The sequence below is a fragment of the Canis aureus genome, chromosome 15 (assembly GCF_053574225.1).
Source record: "Canis aureus isolate CA01 chromosome 15, VMU_Caureus_v.1.0, whole genome shotgun sequence".
NCBI classification, from domain to species: Eukaryota; Metazoa; Chordata; class Mammalia; order Carnivora; family Canidae; genus Canis; species Canis aureus.
Genome location: NC_135625.1, coordinates 43768123 through 43794365, shown reverse-complemented (window position 1 = coordinate 43794365; position 26243 = coordinate 43768123). Strand labels below are relative to the sequence as shown.

General features: G+C 40.6%; 1 protein-coding gene across 4 annotated transcripts; it reads left to right on the top strand.

Annotated features, from left to right (window-relative positions):
• Window positions 1-7412: 7412 nt before the first annotated feature.
• CHRNA6 (cholinergic receptor nicotinic alpha 6 subunit) lies at window positions 7413-26230 on the top strand. 4 transcript variants are annotated; one of them, XM_077849383.1, is made up of 7 exons: window positions 7413-7846; window positions 8261-8318; window positions 9601-9740; window positions 20411-20455; window positions 22462-22571; window positions 22676-23654; window positions 25065-26230. In XM_077849383.1, the coding sequence occupies exons 2-7, from the start codon at window positions 8285-8287 to the stop codon at window positions 25194-25196; spliced, it is 1440 nt and encodes a 479-aa protein (XP_077705509.1). In that variant the 5' UTR covers window positions 7413-7846; window positions 8261-8284; the 3' UTR covers window positions 25197-26230. The 4 variants fall into 4 exon arrangements, with proteins under 4 accessions (XP_077705509.1, XP_077705508.1, XP_077705510.1 ...); XM_077849382.1 differs by lacking the exon at window positions 8261-8318 and having other exon boundaries at window positions 7414-7846; XM_077849384.1 differs by lacking the exons at window positions 8261-8318; window positions 9601-9740 and having other exon boundaries at window positions 7414-7846.
• Window positions 26231-26243: the final 13 nt, after the last annotated feature.

Below are 26243 nucleotides of genomic sequence, written 5' to 3'. Positions count from 1 at the left end.
ATACGTGTTGAATGAGCTTTCTCATAGAAAAAGTATGAGAAACACATAGTGCTGTATAGCAACTTCAGAATATCTCTAACATTTTTGTTTTGTGACCTACGCATTTATGGGGGCACATATGTCCTAGAAACGTCTAACTCTATAATATCACAAAAGCACACTGTAGATGGACCGTGTGGAAATTCTACCACAGCTCGCTGGAGGAGCTCAGACGTGTAGCATTGCCCACCTGCATCAGGATCAATTCAGGAGTTTTATAAAAATGTGGTTTCCAGGTCCCACATAGACCCAGTGAATCAGAATTTCTGAGGACGGGACCTGAAATCCAAGCTTTTAAAGATGGTCTCTCATCCTTGTTTCTGATGCACTCTAACAGTTGAACTACAAATCAGGAACCATCATATAAGTGATTTTTCAGATTTTATTCTTTGAAAGAACAAGAAGTCTTCCATTTTATACAAAAGCAGTCATACTTTCTGCATCTCCCCACCAGTACCCAAAGTCAGTAGTACACAGCAGGGTACTGTTCTTTGGAAAAAGGAAATGAATGTGTGTTGCCCCTATACTACTCCAGTAGCTGCTATTATACATGCTTTTTTATTTTTTAAAGATTTTATTTATTTATTCATGAGAGACACAGAGTGAGAGGCGGAGACACAGGCAGAGGGAGAAGCAGGCTCCATGCAGGAAGCCCGACGTGGGACTCAATTCCGGGACTCCAGGATCATGCCCTGAGCTGAAGGCAGATGCTCAACCGTGGAGCCATCCAGGTGCCCCAATTATATATACTTTCTAATTAAATCCTCACCACAATCCTGTGAGTTCCTGCGGTGGGTTGAATGGTGGCCCTCCTAAAAGATATATATGTCTGTATATATACAGACATATATATGTATATATATTGTATATATTGTATTGTATTGTATTGTATTGTATATAGTTCAAGTCCTAACCCTTGAACTTATATTAATACTACTCTCTTTGAAAAAGGGTCTGTGCAGAAGTGATTTATTTAAGTATCTTGAGATGACTTTATCCTGGATTGCCTGATAGGACCTAAATGGAAGGATCAGCTTCCTTGTAAGACACAAAAGAGGCAAAGGCACGGTGTAGAGTAGAGGCCTTATAATGACACAGGTGGAGATCACAGTAATGTGGCCACAAGCCAAGGAACACCTGGAGCTACCAGAAGCCGCAAAAGGCAAGGAAGACTTCTCTCCTACTGCCTTCAGGGGGAGCATGGTCCTCCTGATACCTTCATTCTGACTTCTAGCCTCTAGAACTGTGAAAGGATAACTTTCTGTCACATTAAGCCAACAAGTTTGTGGTAATTCAGTGTAGCAGCCCTAGAAAATGAATACAAATGGGCAGTTATTACTATTTACCATCATAGAGCTGGGTCTACTGTAAGTAGGATACATTTTATTACATTTTTATTACTACTGAGTTGTGGGACAATGGTAACCTTGAGTCAATTCTTTCTTTTAGGGGGTGTATGATTTAAGCACATTCTCTTCTACCTTGAAGGACCCAGAGATAATTGCTTCCCATTTAGTGAAAGGGAAAGGCTGGAGGAAAGTTATAGAATTCCCAAAGGTCTCTGTAGGAATCACTCTGGCTGGAAGAGTGTGGCCTATGTGCCCTTCCCCAGTAAGTGCTTAGCCTAGCGACCTCCCAGCAAACCGTAACAGCACTCCTGAAGGTGCGGTTGTGGCTGCCATCACCCACCCACTTTCCCCGAGGCAGGAACTTGCCTGATGTCAGCTTATGCCTTAAGTGGGTCAGTCCCTGGGCCTTCACTTCAGTGTGGTACTGTGTGCTCCATTACAACACCCCTTATGTATCAGCTTTGGCTTCCTTGACTCAGGTGAAGGATCATGGGAAATGAAAATGAAGTTAGTGCTAACCACAACCCGTTTCAATAACAACCCTCTGAAAAGATATTGAGCCTATGAAATATTCATGAATCTAAAAGCAACTGAGTATAGCTTTAAGGTTAAAGTGTTAAGTGTAGACTCAGACAGACCTAGACTGGGATCCACTGTGACGGAGTGTCAGTGTCTTCAACTACAACATCTCCTCCGGGTCTGGGTGGGGATTAAAAGAGAGAATAGAATGTCAAGGCCTCAGCCTGTGCTGCTGAGAGGTTGCTATCATTGCTATGCCCCCTCTCAGCATTTCAACACAGTTTGACTTTCTTTCACCGCTTTACCTTACCCCAGGTTCTAAGACTTTCCCTTCCTTTTTTTTTTTTTTTTTTTTTTTTGACTTTCCCTTCTTAAAATGTAGATGGTCAAAAGGTGGGCATTGTAGGGTTAATTTGAGCCTCTTTTATAAGCTCTTTGTTAAATGTTTCTTCCTGGTCCAAATTTAGCATTTAATTTGAATACTTACCCTACTGCTGTTTTATTTTTCCTGTCTCATAGGAAATGTCAAGTGGAGTGGATGTGAAATACTACTGACTAGGGATATGGAACATGTGACAGTTTTAATGACAGTAGTTAAAAAAAAAAAACAGGCATATGGGATCATTAAATTATTGATGATGCTTTGCTGCAGTGGATTTATAAATAATACATGTTTAAAGGGTTTATTTCCTTTACATTTCTTTAGGAACAACTAAAGAGTCTTCTCGTTTTGAGTTTAAAGGGAACTGACAGTTGGAGAAAGGTCATTCACAAATGTTCATTCGTGCAGTTTCTATGCCAAAAAGCCCTCAGACTTCAACAAAGCACACAACTATCAGTCACCTTTATTTTTAGAGCGAGTGAGACAATGGCTTTCAGTAAGCAACTGGAGGGGGGAAACGCTTAAAATAATACTAATAATTAAAAGTTTCATATTAGTAGTATCACTTTTTTTTCCCTCAGAAAACCTCCAAATTGGGATCCCTGGGTGGCGCAGTGGTTTGGCGCCTGCCTTTGGCCCAGGGCGCGATTCTGGAGACCCGGGATCGAATCCCACATCGGGCTCCCAGTGCATGGAGCCTGCTTCTCCCTCTGCCTGTGTCTCTGCCTCTCTCTCTCTCTCTCTGTGTGACTATCATAAATAAAAAATAAATAAATAAATAAATAAATAAATAAATAAATAAGAGAAAACCTCCAAATTGAACTTAGTGTCTACAATAACCCAAAAGGAACCCAACAATGAGCCTCTGAAGCTTATCAGTTTCCTGACTCATTCTCTAGAATGTTATTTTTAAAAGGGATGAGGTGGGGTGACTGGGAGCAGAAATTGGGAAAACTATGAGACCAGCCACAGATACCTCCCCCAGGGTTAAGAATCCCCGGGAATTAGATGTCACTTTTTATTTGATACACATAAGGGTATGGAGCTGTAGGATCCTCAGTTTTTATCAGATTATAGCTTTGGAAACGTTAAGCTGCATTACGTCTTCCTTTTTCCTTTTGGGATGGGCTAAGAGGAATGAGGGGGCCCAGGAGGTGGGGGGGGGGGGGAGGGCAAGATAGACTCTTCCCAGGTTGATGAATCTCACCTTCCCTTCAGCCTTTCCACCTCCATAAACCATGTTGCTTCTGGTTGGTTTGAGAGCACAGCTGAACTAATGACTGGAATATGAACACGAAGTGGTAACCAGCAACACCAGGAAAAGACAAGATGTCTTTCATTCTTTCGTTTCTTGAATTAAATTAAAAAAAATTTTTTTTAAGTGATACTTCTTTTCTTCTGTGTATTTGGTTTTAACTTCTCTCCCTGCAATTTTCAGAAAGGGATTGAAACAGGATGTAAACCCAGAATTGAATTACAAAACTCAAGCATTTTTCTGATGATGAGAGGAGAGTGTAAACGTTTTCTTTGAGTGGGAGAATGTATATTCTACATAAGCATTTAAAATACAGCACATTTTTCCTGTAAATTCAGGCCCAGGAGCTATCCAATTTTGTTGGCTGTCTGCAGTGGTAAGAGAGTGAGAGGAGCACCTGGCTGGCTCAGTTGGAAAAGTGTGTGACTCTTGATGTTGGGGTCATGGGTTCAAGCACCACGTTGGGGGAAGAGAGTACTAAAATAACAAAATAAACTTTAAAAGAAAAGAGAGACAGTGAGTAAAAATGACAAGAAAAATTGGGTAGGGAGAGGTGAAATCATCTCTAACACTGAATTTAATCACATTTTTCTGGTGACAGAGCTGGAGGAGGTTAAGTAACTTGTCCAACATCCTCCAAGTATCAGTACCAGAATCTAAATACAGGTCTGTTTGACTCCAAAGTCCATATTCTTCCCTCTGCATTCTTGGTCTCCGGTGAGGCTCTTCTGTGACCTCCGCTTGTTACATCCCCTATCCTCCCATTCTGCACCTTGACTCCTGGGGACAGGCGGTGTGTTCCTGGAAGAAAGCAGAGCTGATTGGGACTCATTCCAGGAGATTGCTCTAGAGTGGTTCATTAAGGTGACAGGTGATGGCTATAGAGGATTGATGGATAAAACAAAAGATGTGAAACAACAGTTTTCTTTTTCTTTTTTAAAGGTTGATTTATTCATTTGAGAGAGAGAGAGAGTGAGCATGAGGAGCAGCAGAGGGAGAAGGAGTAACAGGCTCCCCACTGAGCAGGGAACCTGGTGTGGGACTCGATTCCAGGACCCGGGATCACAACCTGAGCTGAAGGCAGACGCTTAACCACTGAGCCACCCAGGCACCCTGGAACAACAGTTTTCTTGACAGACTGCAGCGTCCGTCTGGTAGAAAGTGTGAAGAACAAATCATTTAAAGCCCGAGAAATAGAGTTGAGGGTGTTGGTGCTTTGGAAAACAGCCAACTTGATTTGTGTTTCACTCCAAAAATGAGTGAGGCATTGCCTCATTTCAGGATATGACCTGGGATTTTATCCATCATGGTTAAGTGTTGTCCAGGCTTTTCTCTTTATCACCTTAGATTCTCTCCAGACTCCACAGGACATTCCAGCAAAGGACAAAAGCCCATCTGCTAAGGGGAGCACTTCAGTAACATCTTCAGATGACATATCTAAAGCAGGCAGGCAGCCAGCACTTGTCTGGTCTAAGTTTGGTTCTATATGTTGCTTCCTTTTTCATTCCCTCAAGAGATATGTGGTTAATAGAATTTTGAGGAAAGTCATTGGTCTGAACTCTGCACAATTGCAAAGTGTACTGTCTTTGGGATAACGTCACAGAATGTTTGGGTGGGAAGGACCCAAGGGATCATCTTCCAGTCTCATTCTTCTTCTTTTCCCCAGCTTTCTGGAGGCCTAATTGACAAATAAAAATTATATATATTTGAGGTCTACAGTGTGATGATTTGATATGCATGTGCATTGTGAAATGACTCTACAGTCAAGCTAATCAACATATCCATCGCCTCACTTGGTAATCATTTGTGTATGTGTGTTGGTGAGAGCACTTAAGATCTATTTACCTAGAAAAAATTTTTTTAATTTTAATTAAAAAAAATTTTAAGTAAACTTTATGCCCACTGTGGGGCTGGAACTCGTGACCCTGAGCTCAAGAGTCACGTGCTCTACCAACTGAGCCAGCCAAGTGCCCTTCTCTTAGCACATTTAAAGTATATATTAACTATAGTCACTGTAGTGTGATTAATCAGTCACCAGAACTGATTAATTTTATAACTGAAAGTCTGGATCCACTCTCCTACTCTCTGCTTCTATGAGTTTGACTTTTTTAGATTTCATACATTCACGAGATTGTACAGTATTTGTCTTTCTCTGTCTGGCTTATTTCACTGAGCACACTGTCCTTCAGGTTCATCCATGTTGTCCAGGTGGCAGGATTTCTCATGGTTGAATAATATTCCACACAATATGCACATACACACATCATATCTTTGTCCATTCACCCATCGACAGACACTTAGGTTGTTTCCGTACTGTGATTATTGTGAACAATGCTGCCATCACAGAGAAATCAGATATCTCCCTGAGATACTGATTTCATTTCCTTTGAATTTATTTCTAGAAGTAGAATTGCTAGATAATATGGTAATTCTTTCTTTATTTTTTTCCAAGAAAATAGACCAACCACCACCACCATATTTTAGTTTACTCTGATCTAAAGAGAAAGATGTCAAATGAAAACCTAGAACATGTACATACATGCACACCTTCCCAAACCCAGATAACCTAAAAGAAAAGATAACAAAATTCTGTTCGACAGATAAATTTATCTTCTATAAGATGTTTCCATACCCCATTCCATGTCTTGCAGCCAACTGGGGCTTCAGAATAGCAGCTTTTCCCCGGCCAGCTTCTGAGCCTTGGTTTTTATTTTTTATGCTCTTTAACATGGGCACATTTTTCAGCATGTCAGACAAAATGAGAAAGCAGATCTTGCCACCATGGATGTATACCTGCCCCAGCTGTGCCACTTGGCCTTCTCTATATGTGAGTGTGATGTTGGCCACCCAGCAATTCATGTTGCCCTTTGCCTCAAAGAGTTTCCCACGATACACATTGCTGGTTTTATCTCACGTGTCACCACGTGACCCTCAGGCCTGCCTAGGACTTTATTCGGCACACGTATCAGGAAGAGAGTTCTCACTGGCTCCGCTTACTCTTCCTTTTGAGGGCGGGGGCAACTCTGGTAGCTGTGAAGGTGTGAGCCAAGTAAATCGTGGGTCTCTGCTCCTGGTAGTTCCTTTTTTAAACTGAAGAAATATATATTTTATTTATTTATTCATGAGAGACACAGTGAGAGAGGCAGAGACATAGGCAGAGGGAGAAGCAGGCTTCTCCTTCCAGGGAGCCTGATGTGGGACTCAATCCCAGGACCCTGGGATCACATGCTGGGCCTAAGGCAGATGTTCAACCTCTGAGCCACCCAGGTGCCCCCGTTGCCCATTTTTTAATTGAATTTTTTTTATATTGAGTTTTAGGAGTTCCTTATATATTTTGAGTATTAATCCCTTATCAGACATGTGGTTGCAAATATTTTCTCTCATTCTGGGGTCACTTTTTCCTTTTGTTGTAGGCCTATCTCCTCTTTAACCAATAACAAAATCTGACCAGAAGGCCCAGTTCATCAGAATCCCATCGACACTAAACTTATAGAGACAAGAAGAAACCTATAAGAAAACCAGTTGATGACAAGGATGTTGAAATAAACATAGGGCTGTCCAGGTGGCATTCTGTGTTCCATACTCATCCCCTCTGGTTCTCAGATACCTAATCTCTAGTCCTGGATGGTGATTCCTGAACTCAGAAAGACAAAACACTAAAAGCCCTGGAGTCAAAATCAGATGAATCCTGTTCTAAGCCATGCTTATTAAGACAGGAAACTCCTATTTTAGTAAGTTTTTTAGTAACAAGGATGGCCTTGATTAACCAGAGAATTCGGTGAATCAGAATACACTGCCTGGGACCCTAGCACATGCTGTGCCTGTACTTGGGGCTCAGTAAACGAGTGTTTCTCCCCCAAGAATTACTGCCCAAACTGTGCTACAGAAAGATCTAAGCCAGGCAATGTTTTCCATTCTGCCTGCCTACCGTTTCCTCGGCGCTTTCCTTCACTGTTCTTACACAAAAAGAGATCTAGGGTGACAGCAAAGTGATGACTCATCTGACATCGAATTGAATCCTTTTTATTTGCCCTTGTGTGAGCCCCACTTTATGATATTGGGAACATCCGTGTTAGGTTTGTGAATGTTTTTATTTCACAGAAGACACACATGGACTGCAGTGGGACTCTAATGATTTAAAGGTCTGATGCATGTGGCTGTCTGAAAGGTCTTTGTTTTCCACAATCCTTTGACTATAAAAGGAATCAAAGTGTGTTTTAATCATGCTGACCAGCAAGGGCCAGGGATTCCTTCACTTTGGTCTGTGCCTCTGCTCCTGTATATTCATTCCTTGCTTGAAAGGTAGGTCTTATTTCTGTTTTTTCTCATATTCTCTTTTATGGCTACATGTGTTTACTTTTCTAGTTGTGCTCGACTGAGCACAGGTGAAATGCCCTATGTCTGAATATGTAGAGGGTCTGCAGAGGGATTACTACGGTTATAACTGCTAATTAATCTATTTCTTACTGGGGAAGTTTAACATGTAACATGAGATTTAGGGGGTGGGGTGGAGAGGACGATGAAACACTGTAAACCATATTTTATTGTCCCACTAAAAAACTGGTGGTGATAATAATGATGCAGTTTTCTATCCATACTTTCTCTGGATATATTTAGCTGACTTACTTGTATTTGTATTGAATATATCTTTTTAAAGCTGTGATTTATTTGTTAGCTGATACTATTACTTACTCCATGAACCCTTCCATTTTGAAGGTAATCATCATTGTTTTGGGAAGCATGTCATATTACTGTGCTGGAATGGATCCTAAGAGTAAGATCACTCATTTTAAAAGTTAAGACTTGGAAACAGCTAGCTGCTATTCTGCTGAAGAAAACCACATTTCCACGTGCTTTTGGCTTTGCAGGGTTTGCTCTTCAAGACTGATGGAGGCTTTACCTATGCTGTCTCGGGTGGGGGGCATGGATAATGGGGTAATGGAGAGAATTGTTTATTGTCTGTTTTATGTAGAAATATTGCTACCCTTATTGATTATGGTAACAAGAGTGCTATTTTATTTATTTATTTATTTATTTATTTATTTATTTATTTACTATTTATTTTTTTAAGAGTGCTATTTTACATTTAAAATTGTTCTTCCCTGCTGGAATCTCAGAGTTTCAGTGTTTCCAAGTCCATTTGTCAAATGACTATTTAGTGATACAACAGCTATCCTTTTGTTCATTTTTGCTGATTTTCAGTCCCTTTAATTTTCTTTCTTTCAGAGGGATTTCTAATCCCTCTGGGAAATTTGTAGAATAGTACTTCAGATGTCAAATTTGGCTTCTGTAAGGGATACAGAGGGGTATGAATGAAATGAATTATGTCAAATGAAGGCATGAAGGCCAAGTAACCTCCTTTTGATGCATTCTTGGAAGAATACAGACATACACATTAAACTATCTAAAATTTAGTGATTAAAATGCTATTATTTAAGGACTAAATTTGAATTCTTTTGAAACTATTTGCTTGCCCTAAAAACTTTGCACTTACACAAATCTCCAGAATAATTGAACTCAAAGCTGATTTTAAAAAGGATTATGGCTTGTTAAGATCTTAATACAATTACTAGTTATTTCAATTTGCTTGGAGAAGCTTCCCTAGCTAAATACCTCACTGTTGTAGAAACAGGTAGTTGAATCAGTATTTTGACAAGAAAGGGCAGGACTTTTCCATAATAACCAAATCAGTAAGATCGTCATCCTCAGTGACATAAACAAGAATTGGATTTCATGCTATCCCTTTATATTCGCGGTGTATTAGACTTCTACGAGTGCTCTTGCCAATATTATTTTATTTGCTATCACAATAGTTATGGGACGTAGGCATTTTACCCTTTTTATCTTCAGGGCAAAGGTAACCAACTGAGGCCCCGAGAGGCATATACAACGGGCACACAAGTCTGTGTGGGTGGACAGAACGCAGGCCAGGAGTGCTCAGTTACTTGGACACCCCACTGCTCATGTCACTTGGTGATGGAAGCTGCCAGAACCTTCCCCACCCCTGTGAGCACTCTCTCTGCTTCTCTAACTCTTCCCTCTGTTTGGCCATGCAGGCTCTGCAGGCTGTGCATCTGAAGAGAGGCTCTTTCACAAACTGTTTTCTCATTATAACCAGTTCATCAGGCCTGTAGAAAATGTTTCTGATCCCGTCACAGTGCATTTTGAAGTGGCCATCACACAGCTGGCTAATGTGGTAAGTGCCGTCAGTTCACATGTTCCTGGAGGAACCCTGACTCTGCAGAGAGCAGTGGGGGTCGCAGAGCAATTCTCAAACACTGTCCTAGTTGTTGCACATGGTAAATATAGAAATTTTGAAAATACGAACAAATGCACATCTACATGGGTGCTGGCCCTTTGAAGTCCTCCTGTTGAGAAGAAGACACTTTACCACTAATGTTAAAGTTACTTACATCAAGGCAGTGTCTCTCTGGAAGTGCTTCCAGAGCCAGTTTAGGAAACAAAGAGGCGAAGAGGAAGTTGAAGGGAGAATACAAAGGGAGCTAATTCCATTGCACCAGTCACTATGTCTGCACTTAGTGGCTGTCATCTGCATTTTATAGCTGGAGGGAAGCTCAGTTAAGTGACCTTCCTTAGGTAGTACAACTATAACATGGTGGAACTGCAATCTTAATTGAGCCTGTCTGACTCCAAAGTTCATGTTCTTTTTACTCCATAGAAAAAGAATGGCTTTAAGTCTTCTACATTATGCAAGAAAGAAAAAGAAAATCACCTTCTTTCATATAGTTCCATCCAGTGTGAGAAAACAGGCGGGAATTTGGATTTCTTGCTATGTTCAAGGGCAAGGAGGACTGCAGTTCTCTCCTTTGAATAACCTTCATGTCCTAATTGCTCAGAGAGGAGGTAGTGGGACCTGGTATTATAACATAGAGCAGGGTTCTGGGCTCCAAGGCATAGGAGGGAGCAGAGCTGGCCTGCGGACCAAATGCCAGGAATAGGTAGGCTCAGGAAGTATAGGGGGAGGCTAAAGCTAGAGCTCCTGAGACAACAGTGTACAGCAAAGGGAGCCCCTTTCATCAGTCCCAGCCTATGGATAAGGAAGGAGTTCTCTGTGCTCCTAGACTTTGCCCCTTAGGAAACAGTGGAGGCTTTCAGGGTTCACTGGGGAAAGATCTTAATTACAGATGTGAAGTCAGGGCCCATGATGTTTCTCCAGTCCATGTTTCCTAGTGGATGAGACTGACCCCTGGCCTGGTTCTCTGGCTTCTGGCCCAAATTGGAAGTATGTATATACCAGTATATACTGGTTAAAAAAAATAACACATTTTATTTTGCTTAGATGGGCCTACTCATTCCTTAAAAAATATTTATTTGGTACCTGTTCTGGTCCTTTCTACCCCCAAATCGTGTTGACTGGTTACTGGCTTCCTACCTGGCTGGAAGCTATAGTTTGCTGTGGTTGGATTGTTCTAATTTTCACTATTCACTATTTCACTATTTCTATTTCACTGTACAGCATCACTTCAAATCCTTGGTTGATATTTCTTTCCAGGACATTGTTCTGAGGATGGTGGGTGGGGATGGCAACACACAGATTTTGACATTTGCATGTGGCTGCTATCAAAGATTTTAAAAAAATATGACTTAAATAAAACAAGTTTATTTCTTTCTTATGTAATAGAAATGTAAAGGTTAACAGTTTAGGAGATTAATACCAGGTGGCTTCATGGTGTTAGTGATTGCTCCACTGTATTCAGTTGCTCAGGTTAGGCACTGCACAACATTCAGGGGATGCCAATCACATTGACCGTGATGCTTAAAGCATAAACCATACATTGGTGACAGTGAGCAAGGTTCCATCTTTCTATTTCACCATGTGCTTTCTTCCCTCAGTGTTGCCAAAGTGGTCCAAGATAACTGCTGATTTTCGCTCATCATATTCACATCCTTGATGATAAGCAGGAGGAAGGGAGAAGGGCATGTAACAGACATCTGTGACTTCCTGAGGGGTTTTCCTAGAAGTCCTACTAACCCTACTAACATCCTCTGCTTCCTGGTTCACTGACAACCTCTAGCTGTAAGGGAGACTTGGGAAATGTAAGGAAGACTTGAATTTTTATTTACTGAAATAACTGTAGGTTCAAATGCAATTGTAAGAAATAATAGAAAGATCCTGGGCAGCCCCGGTTGCACAGCGGTTTAGCACCACCTGCAGCCCAGGGCCTGATCCTGGAGACCCAGGATCGAGTCCCACATCAGGCTCCCTGCATGGAGCCTGCTTCTCCCTCTGCCTGTGCCTCTGCCTCTCTCTCTCTGTGTCTCTATGAATAAATAAATACAATCTTAAAAAAAAAGAAAATAATAGAAAGATCCTTTGTACACTTTGCCCAGTTTTCCCAGTGGCAACCACTAATGTGTCTTCTATTTTAAAAATTTTGTCATTTCAAGAAAGTTATATAAAAATGGAATCATAAAGTATGTAATCTTGTGGGATTGGTTTTTCTGGAAACTCATCCCAGTTGTCGACTGTATCAATAGTTCATTTCTTCTTGGTGCTGTGTGGTATTTAGGCACTGCAGTTTATTTCACTTTTCGGTGGTTAAAGAACATTTGGGTTGATTCCAGTTTTATTCTATTACAAATAAAAGTGCTATGAACATTTGGGTATAGGTTTTTGTGTGAGCATAAATCTTCATTTCTCTGGGATAAATCTCCAGGTGTGTAATTGCTGGGCTATATGGTAGTTGCATGTTTAGTTTTTTAAAGAAATTGCCAGGATGCTTTCCAGAGTGAATCTATCCTTTTACATTCCTGCCAGCAATATATAAGTGATCCAGTTTATTTGCATCTTCACCAATATTTGGTGTTTTTTTTTTATTTTAGGCATTCTAATAGGTATATAATGATATCTCATTGCAGTTTTATTTTTTTTTTATTTTTATTATTTTTTTTAATTTTTATTTATTTATGATAGTCACACAGAGAGAGAGGCAGAGACACAGGCAGAGGGAGGAGCGGGCTCCATGCACCCGGAGCCCGATGTGGGATTCGATCCCGGGTCTCCAGGATCGGGCCCTGGGCCAAAGACAGGCGCCAAACCGCTGCGCCACCCAGGGATCCCTCTCATTGCAGTTTTAATATGCATTTTCCTAATGACTAATGACATAGACGATCTTTTCATGTGCTAATTTGCCATCTGTATATGCTCTTTGGTGAAATATTTGTTCATGGTTTTTTGCCCATTTTCTAATTGAATTGTTTGATTTTTTTTAACTGTCCAGTGTTAACAGTTCTTGCTATATTCTAGATGCTAATGCTTTGCCAGATATGTGGTTTGTAAATACAGTTGACCTTTAAATAATGCAGGGGTTAGGGGCACTAGCGCCTAGCACAGTCAAAATTCTTCATATAACTTTTGACTTCCCAAAATCTAACTACTAGTAGTCTACTGTTGACCTGAAGCTTTACTGATAACACTTGATTAACATGTATTTTGTATATTAAGGGTGTTATATTCTGTATTCTTACAATAGAGTAAGAGAAAATAAAATGTTATTAAGAAAATCATAAGAAAGAGAAAATACATTTATAGCACAGTGCTATAAAAATTCTCTATATAAGTGGATCTGCACAGTTCAAACCTGTGTATTCAAGGGTCAGTTGTATTTTACCCTAGTTTGTAGCTTCTTTTTTCATCTTTTTCATGTGGGCTTTCACTCAAACTTTTCCATTTTGATGAGGTCCAGTTTATAAATTTTTCCTTTTATGTGTTGTGCTTTTGGTGTTAAGCAGATCCCAGAGATTTTCTTTTATTTTTTTTCTTAAAGCTCTATTTTTTTAAGACTGTGATCCATTTTGAGTTAATTTTTAATTTTTGTATAAAATCTGAGGCTTAGGGATGCCTGGGTGGCTCAGTGATTGAGCATCTGCCTTTGGCTCAGGGCATGATCCGGGTTGCCTGGATCAAGTCCCACACTGGGCTCCCTGCATGGAGCCTGTTTCTCTGCCTCTCTTTATTTTTATTTATTTATTTTTAAATGTTTATTTATTTAAGATAGTCACACACACAGAGAGAGAGAGAGAGAAAGAGAGAGAGAGGCAGAGACATAGGCAGAGGGAAAAGCAGGCTCCATGCACCCGGAGCCCGACGTGGGATTGGATCCCGGGTCTCCAGGATCACGCCGTGGGCCAAAGGCAGGCGCTAAACCGCTGCGCCACCCAGGGATCCCTCTGCCTCTCTTTAAAAAAAAATGCGAGGCTTGGTCCTTCTCTCTCTCTCTCTCTCTCTCTTTTTTTTTTTTTTTTGGTCTGTGGTGTCTAGTTGCTCCAGTGTCATTTGTTGAAAAGGCTATCCTTTTTCCATTAAGTTGCTTGTGTACCTCTGTGAAAAATCAGTTGAGCATATTTGTATGGATCTACTTCAGGGTCCTCTATTCCATTCCATTAATCTATATGACTAACCCTCCACCAATACCACACAGTCTTGATTACTGTAACTGTATAGTAAGTCTTGTTTTTTATGTTTTTTATTTTTAAATATTTTAATTATTTATTTGAGAGAAAGAGAAAGAGAGCACACATGCAGGAGTGGGGGTGGGGACAGGAGGAGAGGGAGAAGCAGACTCCCCGCTGAGCAGGGAGCCTGATGTGGGGTCTCGATTCCTGGACTCTAGGATCATGACCTGAGCTGATGGAAGATGCTTAATGGCTGAGTCACTCAGGCACCCAGTAAGTCTTAATATTGGTCAAAGTGATTCCTGCCACCTTATTCTTCTTTGTCAAAATTATATTAGCTATTCTAGGGCCTAAGCCTTATAGAATAAGCTGCCTATGTATACAAAAAGCTTTGCTGGGATTTTGAAAGGAATTGTACCACATCTATAAATTAATTTGGGGAGAAGTGGCATATTTACTTTGTTGAGTCTTCCAACCCGTGAATGCAAGATATTTCTCCACTTAGCCCTTTTTTTATCAGCATTTTGTAATTTTCAGTACACAGATCCTATTCATGTATTATTGTGTACATATGTAAGTATTTTGTTTTATTTGAAGCAATTGAAAATAACGTGCTTTTAATTTTGGTTTCTCTATGTTCATTCTTATTATATGGAAATTGAATTTTTTGTCTATTGATCTTATACCATGAGATTTTGCTGAACTTATTAATATCAGTATTTTTTTAGTTTCAATATTTTTATAAATTCCATGGGATTTTCTATGTAGGCAACCATGTCATATGCAAATATAGTTTTTTTCTTTCTTTCTTTCTTTCCAATCTGTGCTTTTTTCCTCTTTTTCTTGTCTTATTGCATTGACTAGAATTTCTAGTACTGTATTGAGTAAAACGGTGAAAATGAACATCTTTGCCTTGTTCTCAATCTTAAGGAAAAAGCAGTCAACTTTTTACAATTTAGTATAATGATAGCTGTAGCATTTTTATGGAGGTTTTCATCAAGCTGAGGAAATTCTCCTTTATTCCCAGTTTTCTTTTTTTTTTTTTTTTTTATTTATTTATGATAGTCACACATTGAGAGAGAGAGAGAGGTGGAGACATAGGCAGAGGGAGAAGCAGGCTCCATGCACCGGGAGCCCGATGTGGGATTTGATCCCAGGTCTCCAGGATCGCGCCCTGGGCCAAAGGCAGGCGCTAAACCACTGCACCACCCAGGGATCCCTATTCCCAGTTTTCAACGAATTTTTGTCATAAGCTGATGTTGAATTTTTGCCAAATGCTTTTTCTGCATCAATTGATATAATCACATAATTTTTCTTCTTTACCTTGTTGATATGGTAACTTACACTGATTGATTTTTGAGTGTTGAACCAGCCTTACATCTCATTTAGTCATGGTATATAACTTTTTAAAAAAAGATTTATTTAGTTATTCATGAGAGACACAGAGAGAGAGGCAGAGACAGAGGCTGAGGGAGAAGGAGGCTCCGTGCAAGGAGCCAGATGTGGGACTTGATCTCAGGACCCTGGGATCACACAGGGAGCCGAAGGCAGACGGTCAACCACTGAGCCACCCAGGTGTCCTGGTGTATAACTTTTTATATATTGTTAGAATCAGTTTGCTAATACTTTATTGATGGGTTTGTGACAGATATTGATCTGTAATTTTCTTTTTTTGTACTGTCTTTGGGTTTTGTGTTTGGATAATACTTCATAAAAAATGTTTAGAATTGTTCCATCCTCTTCTACATTCTGGAAAAGATTGTGTAAAATTAATATTAATTCTTTACCTGGTTGGTAGAATTCTCCAGGGAAACTTACTCGGTCTAGATACTTCTTTTCCAGAGGTTTTTAACTATAAATTCAATTTTTAAAAATGGCCATAGACTATTCAGACTGTCAATTTCATTTTCTTTGAATTTGGATAGTTTGTGGCTTTTGAGGTTTTAGTCCACTTTTTAGAAATTTTTGAGTGTATGATAAAATTGTTTATAGTATTGTCTATTCTTTGTAATGGCTACAGGATCTGAAGTGATAGCTCCTGTTTTATTCTTGATGTTGGTGAGTTGTGTCTTCTCTGTTTTTATTTTTGTCAATCTTGCTACAAATTCCTCAATTTTGTTGTTTCTCCTCCAAAGACTCAGCCTTTTGTTTTCCTTTTTAATTTTGATGTCTACTCTTGTTAAAAAAAGTTTGTTTGTTTACTTATTTATTCTCTACATCAAGACTTGCATGTTTCAATGACTGAGCCAGCCTGGTATCCCAAATTTTCTACTCTTATCTTTATTTTTCCTTCCTTAAGCTTGCTTTGGGATTTATTTTGTGCTTCTTTTTCTAATTTCTTGAAGTAGAAACTTGGATTATTGATTTGAGGCCTTATTTCTAGTGTAAGCATATCATGCTATAATTTTATTTTCAGCACTGTTCTAAGCTATGTCCTTCATGTTTTGGTATGTTGTATTTTCATTTTCATTCTGTTCTATGTATTTTTAAAAATCTCCTTTGAGAGGCACCTGGGTAACTCGGTTAAGTGTCTGATTTTTTTAATGTATATTTTATTTGTTTACTCATGAGAGACACAGAAAGAAAGGCAGAGACATAGGCAGAGAGAGAAGCAGGATCCTTCTGGGGAGCCTGATGTGGGACTTGATCCCAGGATCTCGGGATCATGACCTGAGCTAAAGGCAGACGCCCCAAGTGTCTGCCTCTTGATTTTGGCTTAAGTCATGATCTCAGGGTCATAAGATCAAGCCCTGCCCAGGGCTCCATGTTCGCTGTGGAGTCTGCTGGGGATTCTCTTTCTTCTTCTCCCTCTGCACTTTCCCCTACTCACACGGTGATACACACACTCTTTCTCTCAAATAAAGAAATAAAAATAATAAAATCTTAAAAAAAAAACCCTCCTTTGAGACATCTTCTTTGACCTATGTATTATTTAGAAGTCTATTGTTTATTCTTGTGGGTTTAGAGATTTTCCTGTTGTCTTTTTGTTATTGATTTCTAGTTTGATTCCATTATAGTCAGAAAACACACTGTATGGTTTCAATTCTTTTAAGTTTATGAGGTTTATTTTATGGCCCATGATAAAAATATGATTTATCGGGCAGCCCGGGTAGCTCAGCGGTCTAGCGCCGCCTTCGGTCCAGGGCATGATCAGGGGTCCTGAGATCAAGTCCCACGTCGGGATCCCCTCATGAGGCCTGTTTCTCCCTCTGTCTGTGTCTCTGCCTCTCTCTCTCTCTCTCTCTGTGCATCACTCATGGATAAATAGATAAAATCTTTTAAAAATTATGGGCAGCTCTGGTGGCACAGCAGTTTAGTGCCACCTACACCTGGCGTGTGATCCTGGGGACCGAGGATCGAGTCCTGTGTCAGGCTCCCTGCATGGAGCCTGCTTCTCCCTCCGCCTGTATCTCTGCCTCTCTCTGTGTGTCTCTATGAATGAATAAATAAAATATTTAATAAAAATGAAAAATATGATTTATCTGGTTAATATTCCACACATACTTGAAAAATTTATGTATTCTGCTATTTTGATTCTATATATGTCAGTTGGGTCCTGTTGATTGTATTCTTCAGATCTATATTTTTGCCAATTTTCTGTCTAGTATTCTATAGGTTGCTGAGAGAGGAAGTGTTGAAGTCTTCAGCTATAATTAGGGATTTATTCCTTCTTTCAGCTTTACCAATTTTTGTTTCATTGTTTGGTGTGTATACAATTAGGATCATATGCCTTCCTGGTGAATTTATCCTTCAAGCACTATGTAATGTCTTTCTTTGTCCATAGTAATCATTTTTTTCTGAAGTCTACTTTGTCAGACATTAATGTAGCCATTCTTATTGGTGTATTATAAGCTACCTGGTCTCATTTGGGGCACCAGAAGCCCCTGTGGACCATATACATTGTTGTCATTGAGCCACAGTGAGCCCTGGGAATAGCTCTGTGATGCAGTACAACAAGGACGCACAATCATCAACTTCCTTCTCAAAGTCTCTAGGCCTTTTGCTCCTCTGTATGGAAGTGTATTTGCTGCCATACAGAATGATACTGGCCACAAAGTTTTCTGGATAGATGATCTTTCAGTGTAAGAGTACTCCTGCTGTGCTCCCAACAGAGATCCAAGACAAAGCCCCTAGTGTTTCGATGGCCTCACATATCTGAAATGACAAACTTAAAGGCCTTGAAAGTGTAGTCCACCTGGCTTTTCTGATCTCAATCTCTGCTGCTCAGAGCCTAATCAGTTTGAAATTGTAACTCCAATCCTTTAATTCAGGCAGGGTGCCAACTAATTTATTTTCCCAAGAAAGAGATATAGGGCAATGGTCCCAGCAACGTGAATGGTATTGTGGATCTCTGGCCTCTTTCAGCTGGGCTCTCTGATGATACTACCCATGACCATCAGTGTGGTATGGAATTGGATGGAGAACAAGACTTGCCAGAAAAAGTCCTCATTCACAAGAAAGTTGGCTGACACCCCTGAAGATGTCCACACCACATTGAGCTTTACTAGCCTATAGAAGTTTTGGTGGAAGACAGGGATATTGTCAGGACAATATTGCCAACAGATTTTAACTATTTGAACACGATGCACTAGTTCACAGTATACACTAGTTCTGTAAACACAGTATACTAGTATATAGAGGGAATGCAGTCTTTGGAAGATGCTTATGATATTTACCCCTGAGGCCTTTCTGGATTGCATAGTTAGTCCATTTTTGATTGACAGCCAATGGTTTATTGACATGGCCTCCACTGGATGGAATCCATAGGTCACAACAAGACCTTCTCATGAGCAGAAGGCACCAGCCATGGACTGCTTGGCTAATGGATAAGTATAGCTCTCTACTCCTTTTTTTTTTTTTTTCTGTTCCTGGCTAATAGGAAACCATAAATGTAAGTCTTTTTGTTGACCTTTTAAAACACTGAAGCTTACCATTATTTGACGCAAACCCATTCGAAGGAGGAAACTTAGCAGGGGGAGTAGAGAACAACAGAGCAGCTCAGTGAAAAAGAGCAGGTTAATGTCTGAGTCCTGGCTATAATTCTGTCAACCACAGTTGAATTCATTTGACATGAAAGGTGTCCATGTGTCTTGTAAAGCAAGGTTGGTAAGTTGTTTTATTTTTTAAGATTTTATTTATTTATTTTAGAAAGAGAGAAGGGAGAGAGAGTGTGTGCACAAGCGATGGGGAAAGGGAGAGGGAGAGGGAGAAGCAGACTCCCTGCTTAGCAGGGAGGTTGACAGGGTAGGGGAATGGGGGCCTCAATCCCAGGCTAGGACTCTGAGATCATGACCTGAGGTGAAGGCAGTCACTTAACCGACTGAGCCACCTGGGCACCCTGGTTGGTAAGTTTTGGGAACCTACTGCTGGCCACTGGGAATACCCAATACCTAATATCCAAGCAGTTGTGTTGTAAGTTTGCTGAAGGTCCTGAATATGTCTTCAGTAGTTTTCCCACTGAAGCCTGGTAGTTGCTTAGGAGCATACTATATTTGGTATATTGGCTTGAAATGTTTTATTCCAGATAGCTCCATGACTGTCTTCAGGCCATTTAGGAACTTGTTTAATCTATCTCCTCAGAGAAGCCTTCTTTCATCATTCTGTCTCAAACAGATGTGTTTGCTTGTGTGTGTGCTTGTGTATGTGTGTATGTATGCACAAACACACCCCTCTATCCCTCTTTATTTTTCTTCATAGGACTTATAACTGTCATACATTATATTATATATCTATTATTGAATTTTTGTCTCTCCAATTAATAGTTTAGCAGTAAACAGGATGGAAAAATCCCCTACCTTCATGTGTCTAAATTCCCGGCATTTATAGAGCACACAGTACTCAATAAATACTTGAGTAATGAATGATTGAAGAAATCAGTATGGCTTGAATGAGAATTGGGATGTGGTGCATCAGAGTGGCAGGTCCCAGGTGGAAACCGCATGGTAAGCTGAGGCTCACATTTCAAGGGGCAATTGGGCTCAGCACTCAGAGCCTGGAGAGTGCTGAGCACAGCTGAGGAAGGGAGGTTTCCAAGGACTGGGAAGAAGATGGTAAAAACAATGAACCAAGTTCTGATAGCTATCACCATCTGCAGTACTACCCCTCCCTTCTTCCCACAGTCCCTTCTCTTCCTCCTTTCATGGAATCAGAAACCTTATGAGCTATGGAGATCAGAAAGGCTTCACAGAAGACGTGAGACTTAAATCTGATTTGAAAGACAGTTTTTAAGCCACAGTTTCTTTCAAAGTGAACATGGTTGGAATGAGATGTGAAAATATATTTCTGGTTGCATTTTATAAGTTGACTTTTTAGGTTTTGTTTTCCTCCGTTAGTATGAATAACTCAGATTTGGCTCTCTTCCATTGTAATTATTGTTCTAAGATCCATTATTAGCAAGTACATTTATTAGCAAGTACATTTAAGGCTAAAAATGTTATTTCTTTTTTCCAGGATGAAGTAAACCAGATCATGGAAACCAATCTGTGGCTACGTCACGTATGTGTCTGCATTATGTGTCCTTCCCTTGGACCTATCTTACTCATGTGCCAGGCTAACAATGTCTACTGGATAAATTCCACTAACATTCCCTCTTTCCATCTCTAGCTTATGATGGAGCATAAAATACTATCTATCTGTTTCCAAAGCCTAAAGGTCAGCTCTGAAACAGCTTCTTGATGTGCTGAAACACAGCACAGGTGCTGAAACGTAGTGATAAAGTTCTCTGGGACATAGAGACCTGTCCCTTCTGGTTTCTGCCTCAGGTCTCCTATTTATATCTGTAACTTGAGCCCCAGAGTCAGATGCTTGCCAGCTCTTTGATCCTGCTGCACCAGGGGGAAGTCAGGAACTGACTATGAGAGCTTGTGGGTTAGAGTCCCACCAGCTGGTTTTATCAGTTATACTATTTCATTTTTCCTTCTTGTCTTAATCTTTTATGCAGACTTTGTAACAAATTCATCATGGTACACTTGAACTATTTTTTTAATATTAGAAATGAGTTGCTACTCCAGTGTGAATATAGTCTGTGGAACACAGAAGTTGAATTTATAACCTTAGCCAGCTAATAATCAATAGCTAATTATTTAAGTCATATTTGCCAAAATCAGCTCAGCTACCTAGCACCCTATCCTTTTTTTTATAATAAATTTATTTTTTATTGGTGTTCAATTTGCCAACATACAAAATAACACCCAGTGCTCATCCCGTCAAGTGCCCCCCTCAGTGCCCGCCAACCAGTCACCCCCACCCCCCGCCCTCCTCCCATTTCACCACCCCTAGTTTGTTTCCCAGAGTTAGGAGACTTCCATGTTCTGTCTCCCTTTCTGATATTTCCTACTCATTTCTTCTCCCTTCCCCTCTATTCTCTTTCACTATTATTTATATTCCCCAAATGAATGAGACCATTAATGTTTGTCCTTCTCCGATTGACTTATTTCACTCAGCATAATACCCTCCAGTTCCATCCACATCGAAGCAAATGGTGGGTATTTGTCATTTCTAATGGCTGAGTAATATTCCATTGTATACATAGACCACATCCTCTTTATCCATTCATCTTCCGATGGACACCAAAGTTCCTTCCACAGTTTGGCTATTGTGGACATTGCTTCTATAAACACCAGGGTGCAGGTGTCCCGGCGTTTCATTGCATCTGTATCTTTGGGGTAAATCCCCAGCAGTGCAATTGCTGGGTCGTAGGGCAGGTCTATTTTTAACTCTTTGAGGAACCTCCACACAGTTTTCCCACCAACAGTGCAAGAGGGTTCCCTTTTCTCCGCATCCTCTCCAACATTTTTGGTTTCCTGCCTTGTTAATTTTCCCCATTCTCACTAGTGTGAGGTGGTATCTCATTGCGGTTTTGATTTGTATTTCCCTGATGGCAAGTGATGCAGAGCATTTTCTCATGTGCTTGTTGGCCATGTCTATGTCTTCCTCTGTGAGATTCCTGTTCATGTCTTTTGCCCATTTCATGATTGGATTGTTTGTTTCTTTCCTAGCACCCTATCCTCCATGGATTTAACCTCCCAACCTTTTTTTTTAAGTTTCTTTTTTCTTAAGATTTTATTTCTTTATTCATGAGAGGCCCACAGAGAGAGGCAGAGACATGGGCAGAGGGAGAAGCAGGCTCCCTGTGGGGACTCCGATGAGGGACTCAGTCCTGGGATCCTGGGATCATGCCCTGAGCCAAAGGCAGATGCTCAACTGCTGAGCCACCCAGGCATCCCTAATCTCCTAGCTTTTGATAGAAACCAATGTATTCTTTGTTTTTTTTTTTTTTTTTTTTTTTTTTTTTTAACTAGGCTCCATGCCCAGTGTGGGTCTTGAACTCATGACGCTGAGACCGAGAGTCATGCTCTACCAACTGAGCCAGCTAGGTGCCCCTCCAATGTACTCGTTAAATAAGAACTTACTTTTTCCAAAAAAACCTGCTAAACCAACATGGAATTAATATTGGAATAAAGTCACTAAAATTTTTTTATTCAACTGACTTTTGCCTTTAGATCTGGAATGACTATAAATTGCGCTGGAACCCAATGGAATATGATGGCATTGAGACTCTTCGTGTTCCTGCGGATAGAATCTGGAAGCCTGACATTGTCCTCTACAACAAGTATGGGCTTCTGGCAACAGTAATCTCTTTCTAAAGTTGCCTTCAGTACATGCCTACCCACAGCAAAAGGGGTGTTACTAAATGGTGTCTGGTTTACTTTGCAGTGCTGTTGGTGACTTTCAAGTGGAAGGCAAGACAAAAGCTCTTCTTAAATATGATGGCATGATAATCTGGACTCCACCGGCTATTTTCAAGAGTTCCTGTCCTATGGATATCACTTTTTTCCCTTTTGATCATCAAAATTGTTCCCTGAAATTTGGTTCTTGGACCTATGACAAAGCTGAAATTGATCTTCTAATCATTGGATCTAAAGTAGACATGAATGATTTTTGGGAAAACAGTGAATGGGAAATTGTTGATGCTTCTGGCTACAAACATGATATAAAATACAACTGTTGTGAGGAGATATACACAGATATAACCTATTCTTTTTACATTAGAAGACTGCCAATGTTTTATACCATTAATCTCATCATCCCTTGTCTCTTTATTTCATTTCTAACTGTGCTGGTCTTTTACCTTCCTTCTGATTGTGGTGAAAAGGTGACACTTTGTATTTCAGTTCTGCTTTCTCTGACTGTGTTTTTGCTGGTAATCACAGAAACCATCCCATCCACGTCTCTTGTGATCCCATTGGTGGGTGAGTACCTACTGTTCACCATGATTTTTGTCACCCTGTCCATTGCGGTGACTGTGTTTGTGTTGAACATACATTATCGCACCCCAGCAACACACACTATGCCCAAGTGGGTGAAGACGGTTTTCCTCCAGCTGTTACCCCAGATCCTGATGATGAGGAGGCCTCTGGACAAGATGAGGAAGACGAGTTCTGATAAAAACTCCAAAGGCATTTCCAGTAGGCCCACCAAAGTCAACTTTGATAATTACAGAGAGACAAAACTTCCTAAAGAATGCTGCCACTGTCATAAATCAAGTGAGCTTGCCACCAGCAAAAGAAGATTAAGTCATCAGTCTTTACAATGGATGACTGAAAATTCAGAGCACTGGCCTGATGTCGAAGATGTAATTAATAGTGTTCAATTCATAGCAGAAAACATGAAGAACCAAAATGAAACAAAGGAGGTAGGTACATGGCTCCTCCAGCCTGTCCACCTAGAGTGGGCTTAGAGGCACTTGTAGGTCCAGTCAGATCTTCAGTGTGACTTCTGTTTACAAGAGGAACAGGGAGCATTACTGACACTCAGTTATTAAGCAGTTATGGGTGAAGTGGCCTAGGGGTTGGTTAGGAAAAACCATAGTTTCAGAACAAAACTCCACCTCTTGAAATGTTAACTCCAGTGAAATCTGGTTAAAATAAACATTCAGGACAACCTTGGTTAATGAAACTCTTTCTTAAGAACAGTGGCAGAGGGAAGGGTGAATGGGAAGATCTGCCTCCAGGGCAGGAGAACCAACTGCACAGCAGCCTGCAGCCTGAGAGTGCTGGGAGAGGGGAGTGAGTCTTCTGCAATTCCAATCCCACTTATTCTACTGGAGAGGGATCTAGGTGTAGATTGAAGGAGCCTCAGGGATATTTTTAGCATCAACATATTCTGCTTTTGTTGCCCAGAGTCTAACGATAGCAGCATGGACCTCCCCCATTCTCCAAAGAGAGAGCTCAAGGAAATCATGCCAGTTTTCCATAGCATAAGGATGACTAGCTTCGGGCATCTGAAAATTTGTGCCAGGTGTCAGGGTTTGACCTCATACTGCAGTTGTCGGCATTCATATCTCCTAGTGAAAGGATGTCTTGGACCTGAAGTCCGCTCTGTTGGTGCAGGGGAGGATACTGTGACTGTGAGTCACAAGGCAGGGGGTGGGGGGGATGCATCATGGTGACACCTTCATAAAATCAAGGGGTTATTGTTGTCTTAAACATCATCTGGTAGGGCCCTCAAGACACAACCTGAGACTAAGTCTCAGCCATAAATTGGAGGCATAAGAATTTGGAGGTTAGAAACTGGAAGGACATGAGAAAAGCAATGAATTCTCCATAGCTAGCATGACTTTGAGGGCTAGAGAGCTGCCTATTCCTGATGAGAGGGCCCTCCATCATTTCTCCCATCCTGCACCCCTGTCTCAAACCCATTTCCCAGACTTGCCAAGGGGTCAGAATATCCAGTGGTGCCAATGGCAAAAATTGAGCTATCCGAGTGGTTTTCTTGGGAATGCTTTTTGCAGGAAAAGTCCTTTGTGCTCTGGGTGATCCTGCTAACTCTGTAGCCATCTGCACGAGGCACTAGAGGGGCATGTGCATCCACTCTCTTCAGACAAAAGTTCTGTGAACTATATAGGAAACACGAGTTAACCACGATAAAATTATGTTTGCTTTAAAAATTGCCAGGGGAAAAAAAAATAAATAAAAAAATAAAAATAAAAATTGCCCGGGAAGTCTTCTTTGAAAAGAAAGCAGCTTATTTATGAGACAAAACACATCCCCTATGGTTTCCTTTTTTTTTTTTTAATTGTTTTGACTTTTTGTTTGCCTTTCAGGTTGAAGATGACTGGAAGTACGTAGCCATGGTGGTAGACAGAGTATTTCTTTGGGTGTTTATATTTGTCTGTGTGTTTGGAACTGCAGGGCTATTTCTACAGCCACTGCTGGGGAACACAGGAAAGTCCTAAGGATGTATTTTCCTTTTACCTTTTGAAACTTACAGATGCTATATTTGTTCTATGCTCCCTGCTGTAAGGAAAGCGACATAGTTTTCCATCCAAGTCCCCCATCTACTGAAGCTGACGACTAGATGGAAAAAAAGAGGACTTTGTTACAGATTAGGAGGCTGAATGCCCTCCTTTGTAGCACAGAGGAGTACTCTAAGATGTTTTATAACACTGGAGTCCGAAGCTGGCAGCATCCACAGGCTTCTCTTCTCTGTACGTGTTCGACTTCCAGGGACACGAGTAATCCATAATACAGTGACCCATGTAAGGAACACCAAACCACGCTAAAATGGGGTGCTCTTGTACCTCCAGTTTATTGCTTACCATCCAGACATGAAACACTGGAGCTCGTACCTTGCTGGCATCTGCAGCGCTTGGGAATTATTATATGCCTGCCTTCTTATGCATGCCTCTGGGATGTACTCATGCACGTCAACATTATTTGATATATTAATTAGCAAAAAATAATAGCGGGTCATCAGGGTCTCTCTCAGCAGGCTGCATCTAATTAGCACTCATCTGGCAAGAAACTTGAGTGGTAACCCAGCACTGTACTAGGCATTGCAAGGGCAACAGAAATAGGTTCTGTCCCCAAGTGCTTGCAGCTTTTGAGGAAAAGTCATAAACACAAAGATCTCCAGGACCAGGTATCGCGTGGGGAATGTAACTACAGCAGCCAGAGTAGGAGAGCATGATGTAGTGTTGCCACATAAATGTGTGGCAGCCTCTGCTGTGGGTCAAAGAGGTGGCTGCTCTGGTCAGCTGTTTCCACTGGTCCATTGTAGCCGAGACTGCAAATAAAGTTATTTCTTCTTTAAGAAATTGTGATCTGGTACCTTGTGGAGCAAAACCTTTTCTGAGAAGGAACACTTTGGGAATTCTGTTTCATTCTACTCTATCTTTATCTTCATATTTGTTGTATAAATATTATTGTAACAATAAAAATGTCTTTCAAAGCAGAAAAAAAAAATAAATCTACCTAACAAAGGAACTAATTTCTTTTTTGTC

Coding starts and splice junctions, on each gene's coding strand:
- CHRNA6 (XM_077849382.1), top strand. CDS start 7,768: ATGCTGACCAGCAAGGGCCAGGGATTCCTTCACTTTGGTCTGTGCCTC. Junction 22,572..22,675: donor GACATTGTCCTCTACAACAA/GTATGGGCTTCT, acceptor TTTACTTTGCAG/TGCTGTTGGTGACTTTCAAG. Junction 23,655..25,064: donor ACCAAAATGAAACAAAGGAG/GTAGGTACATGG, acceptor TTTGCCTTTCAG/GTTGAAGATGACTGGAAGTA.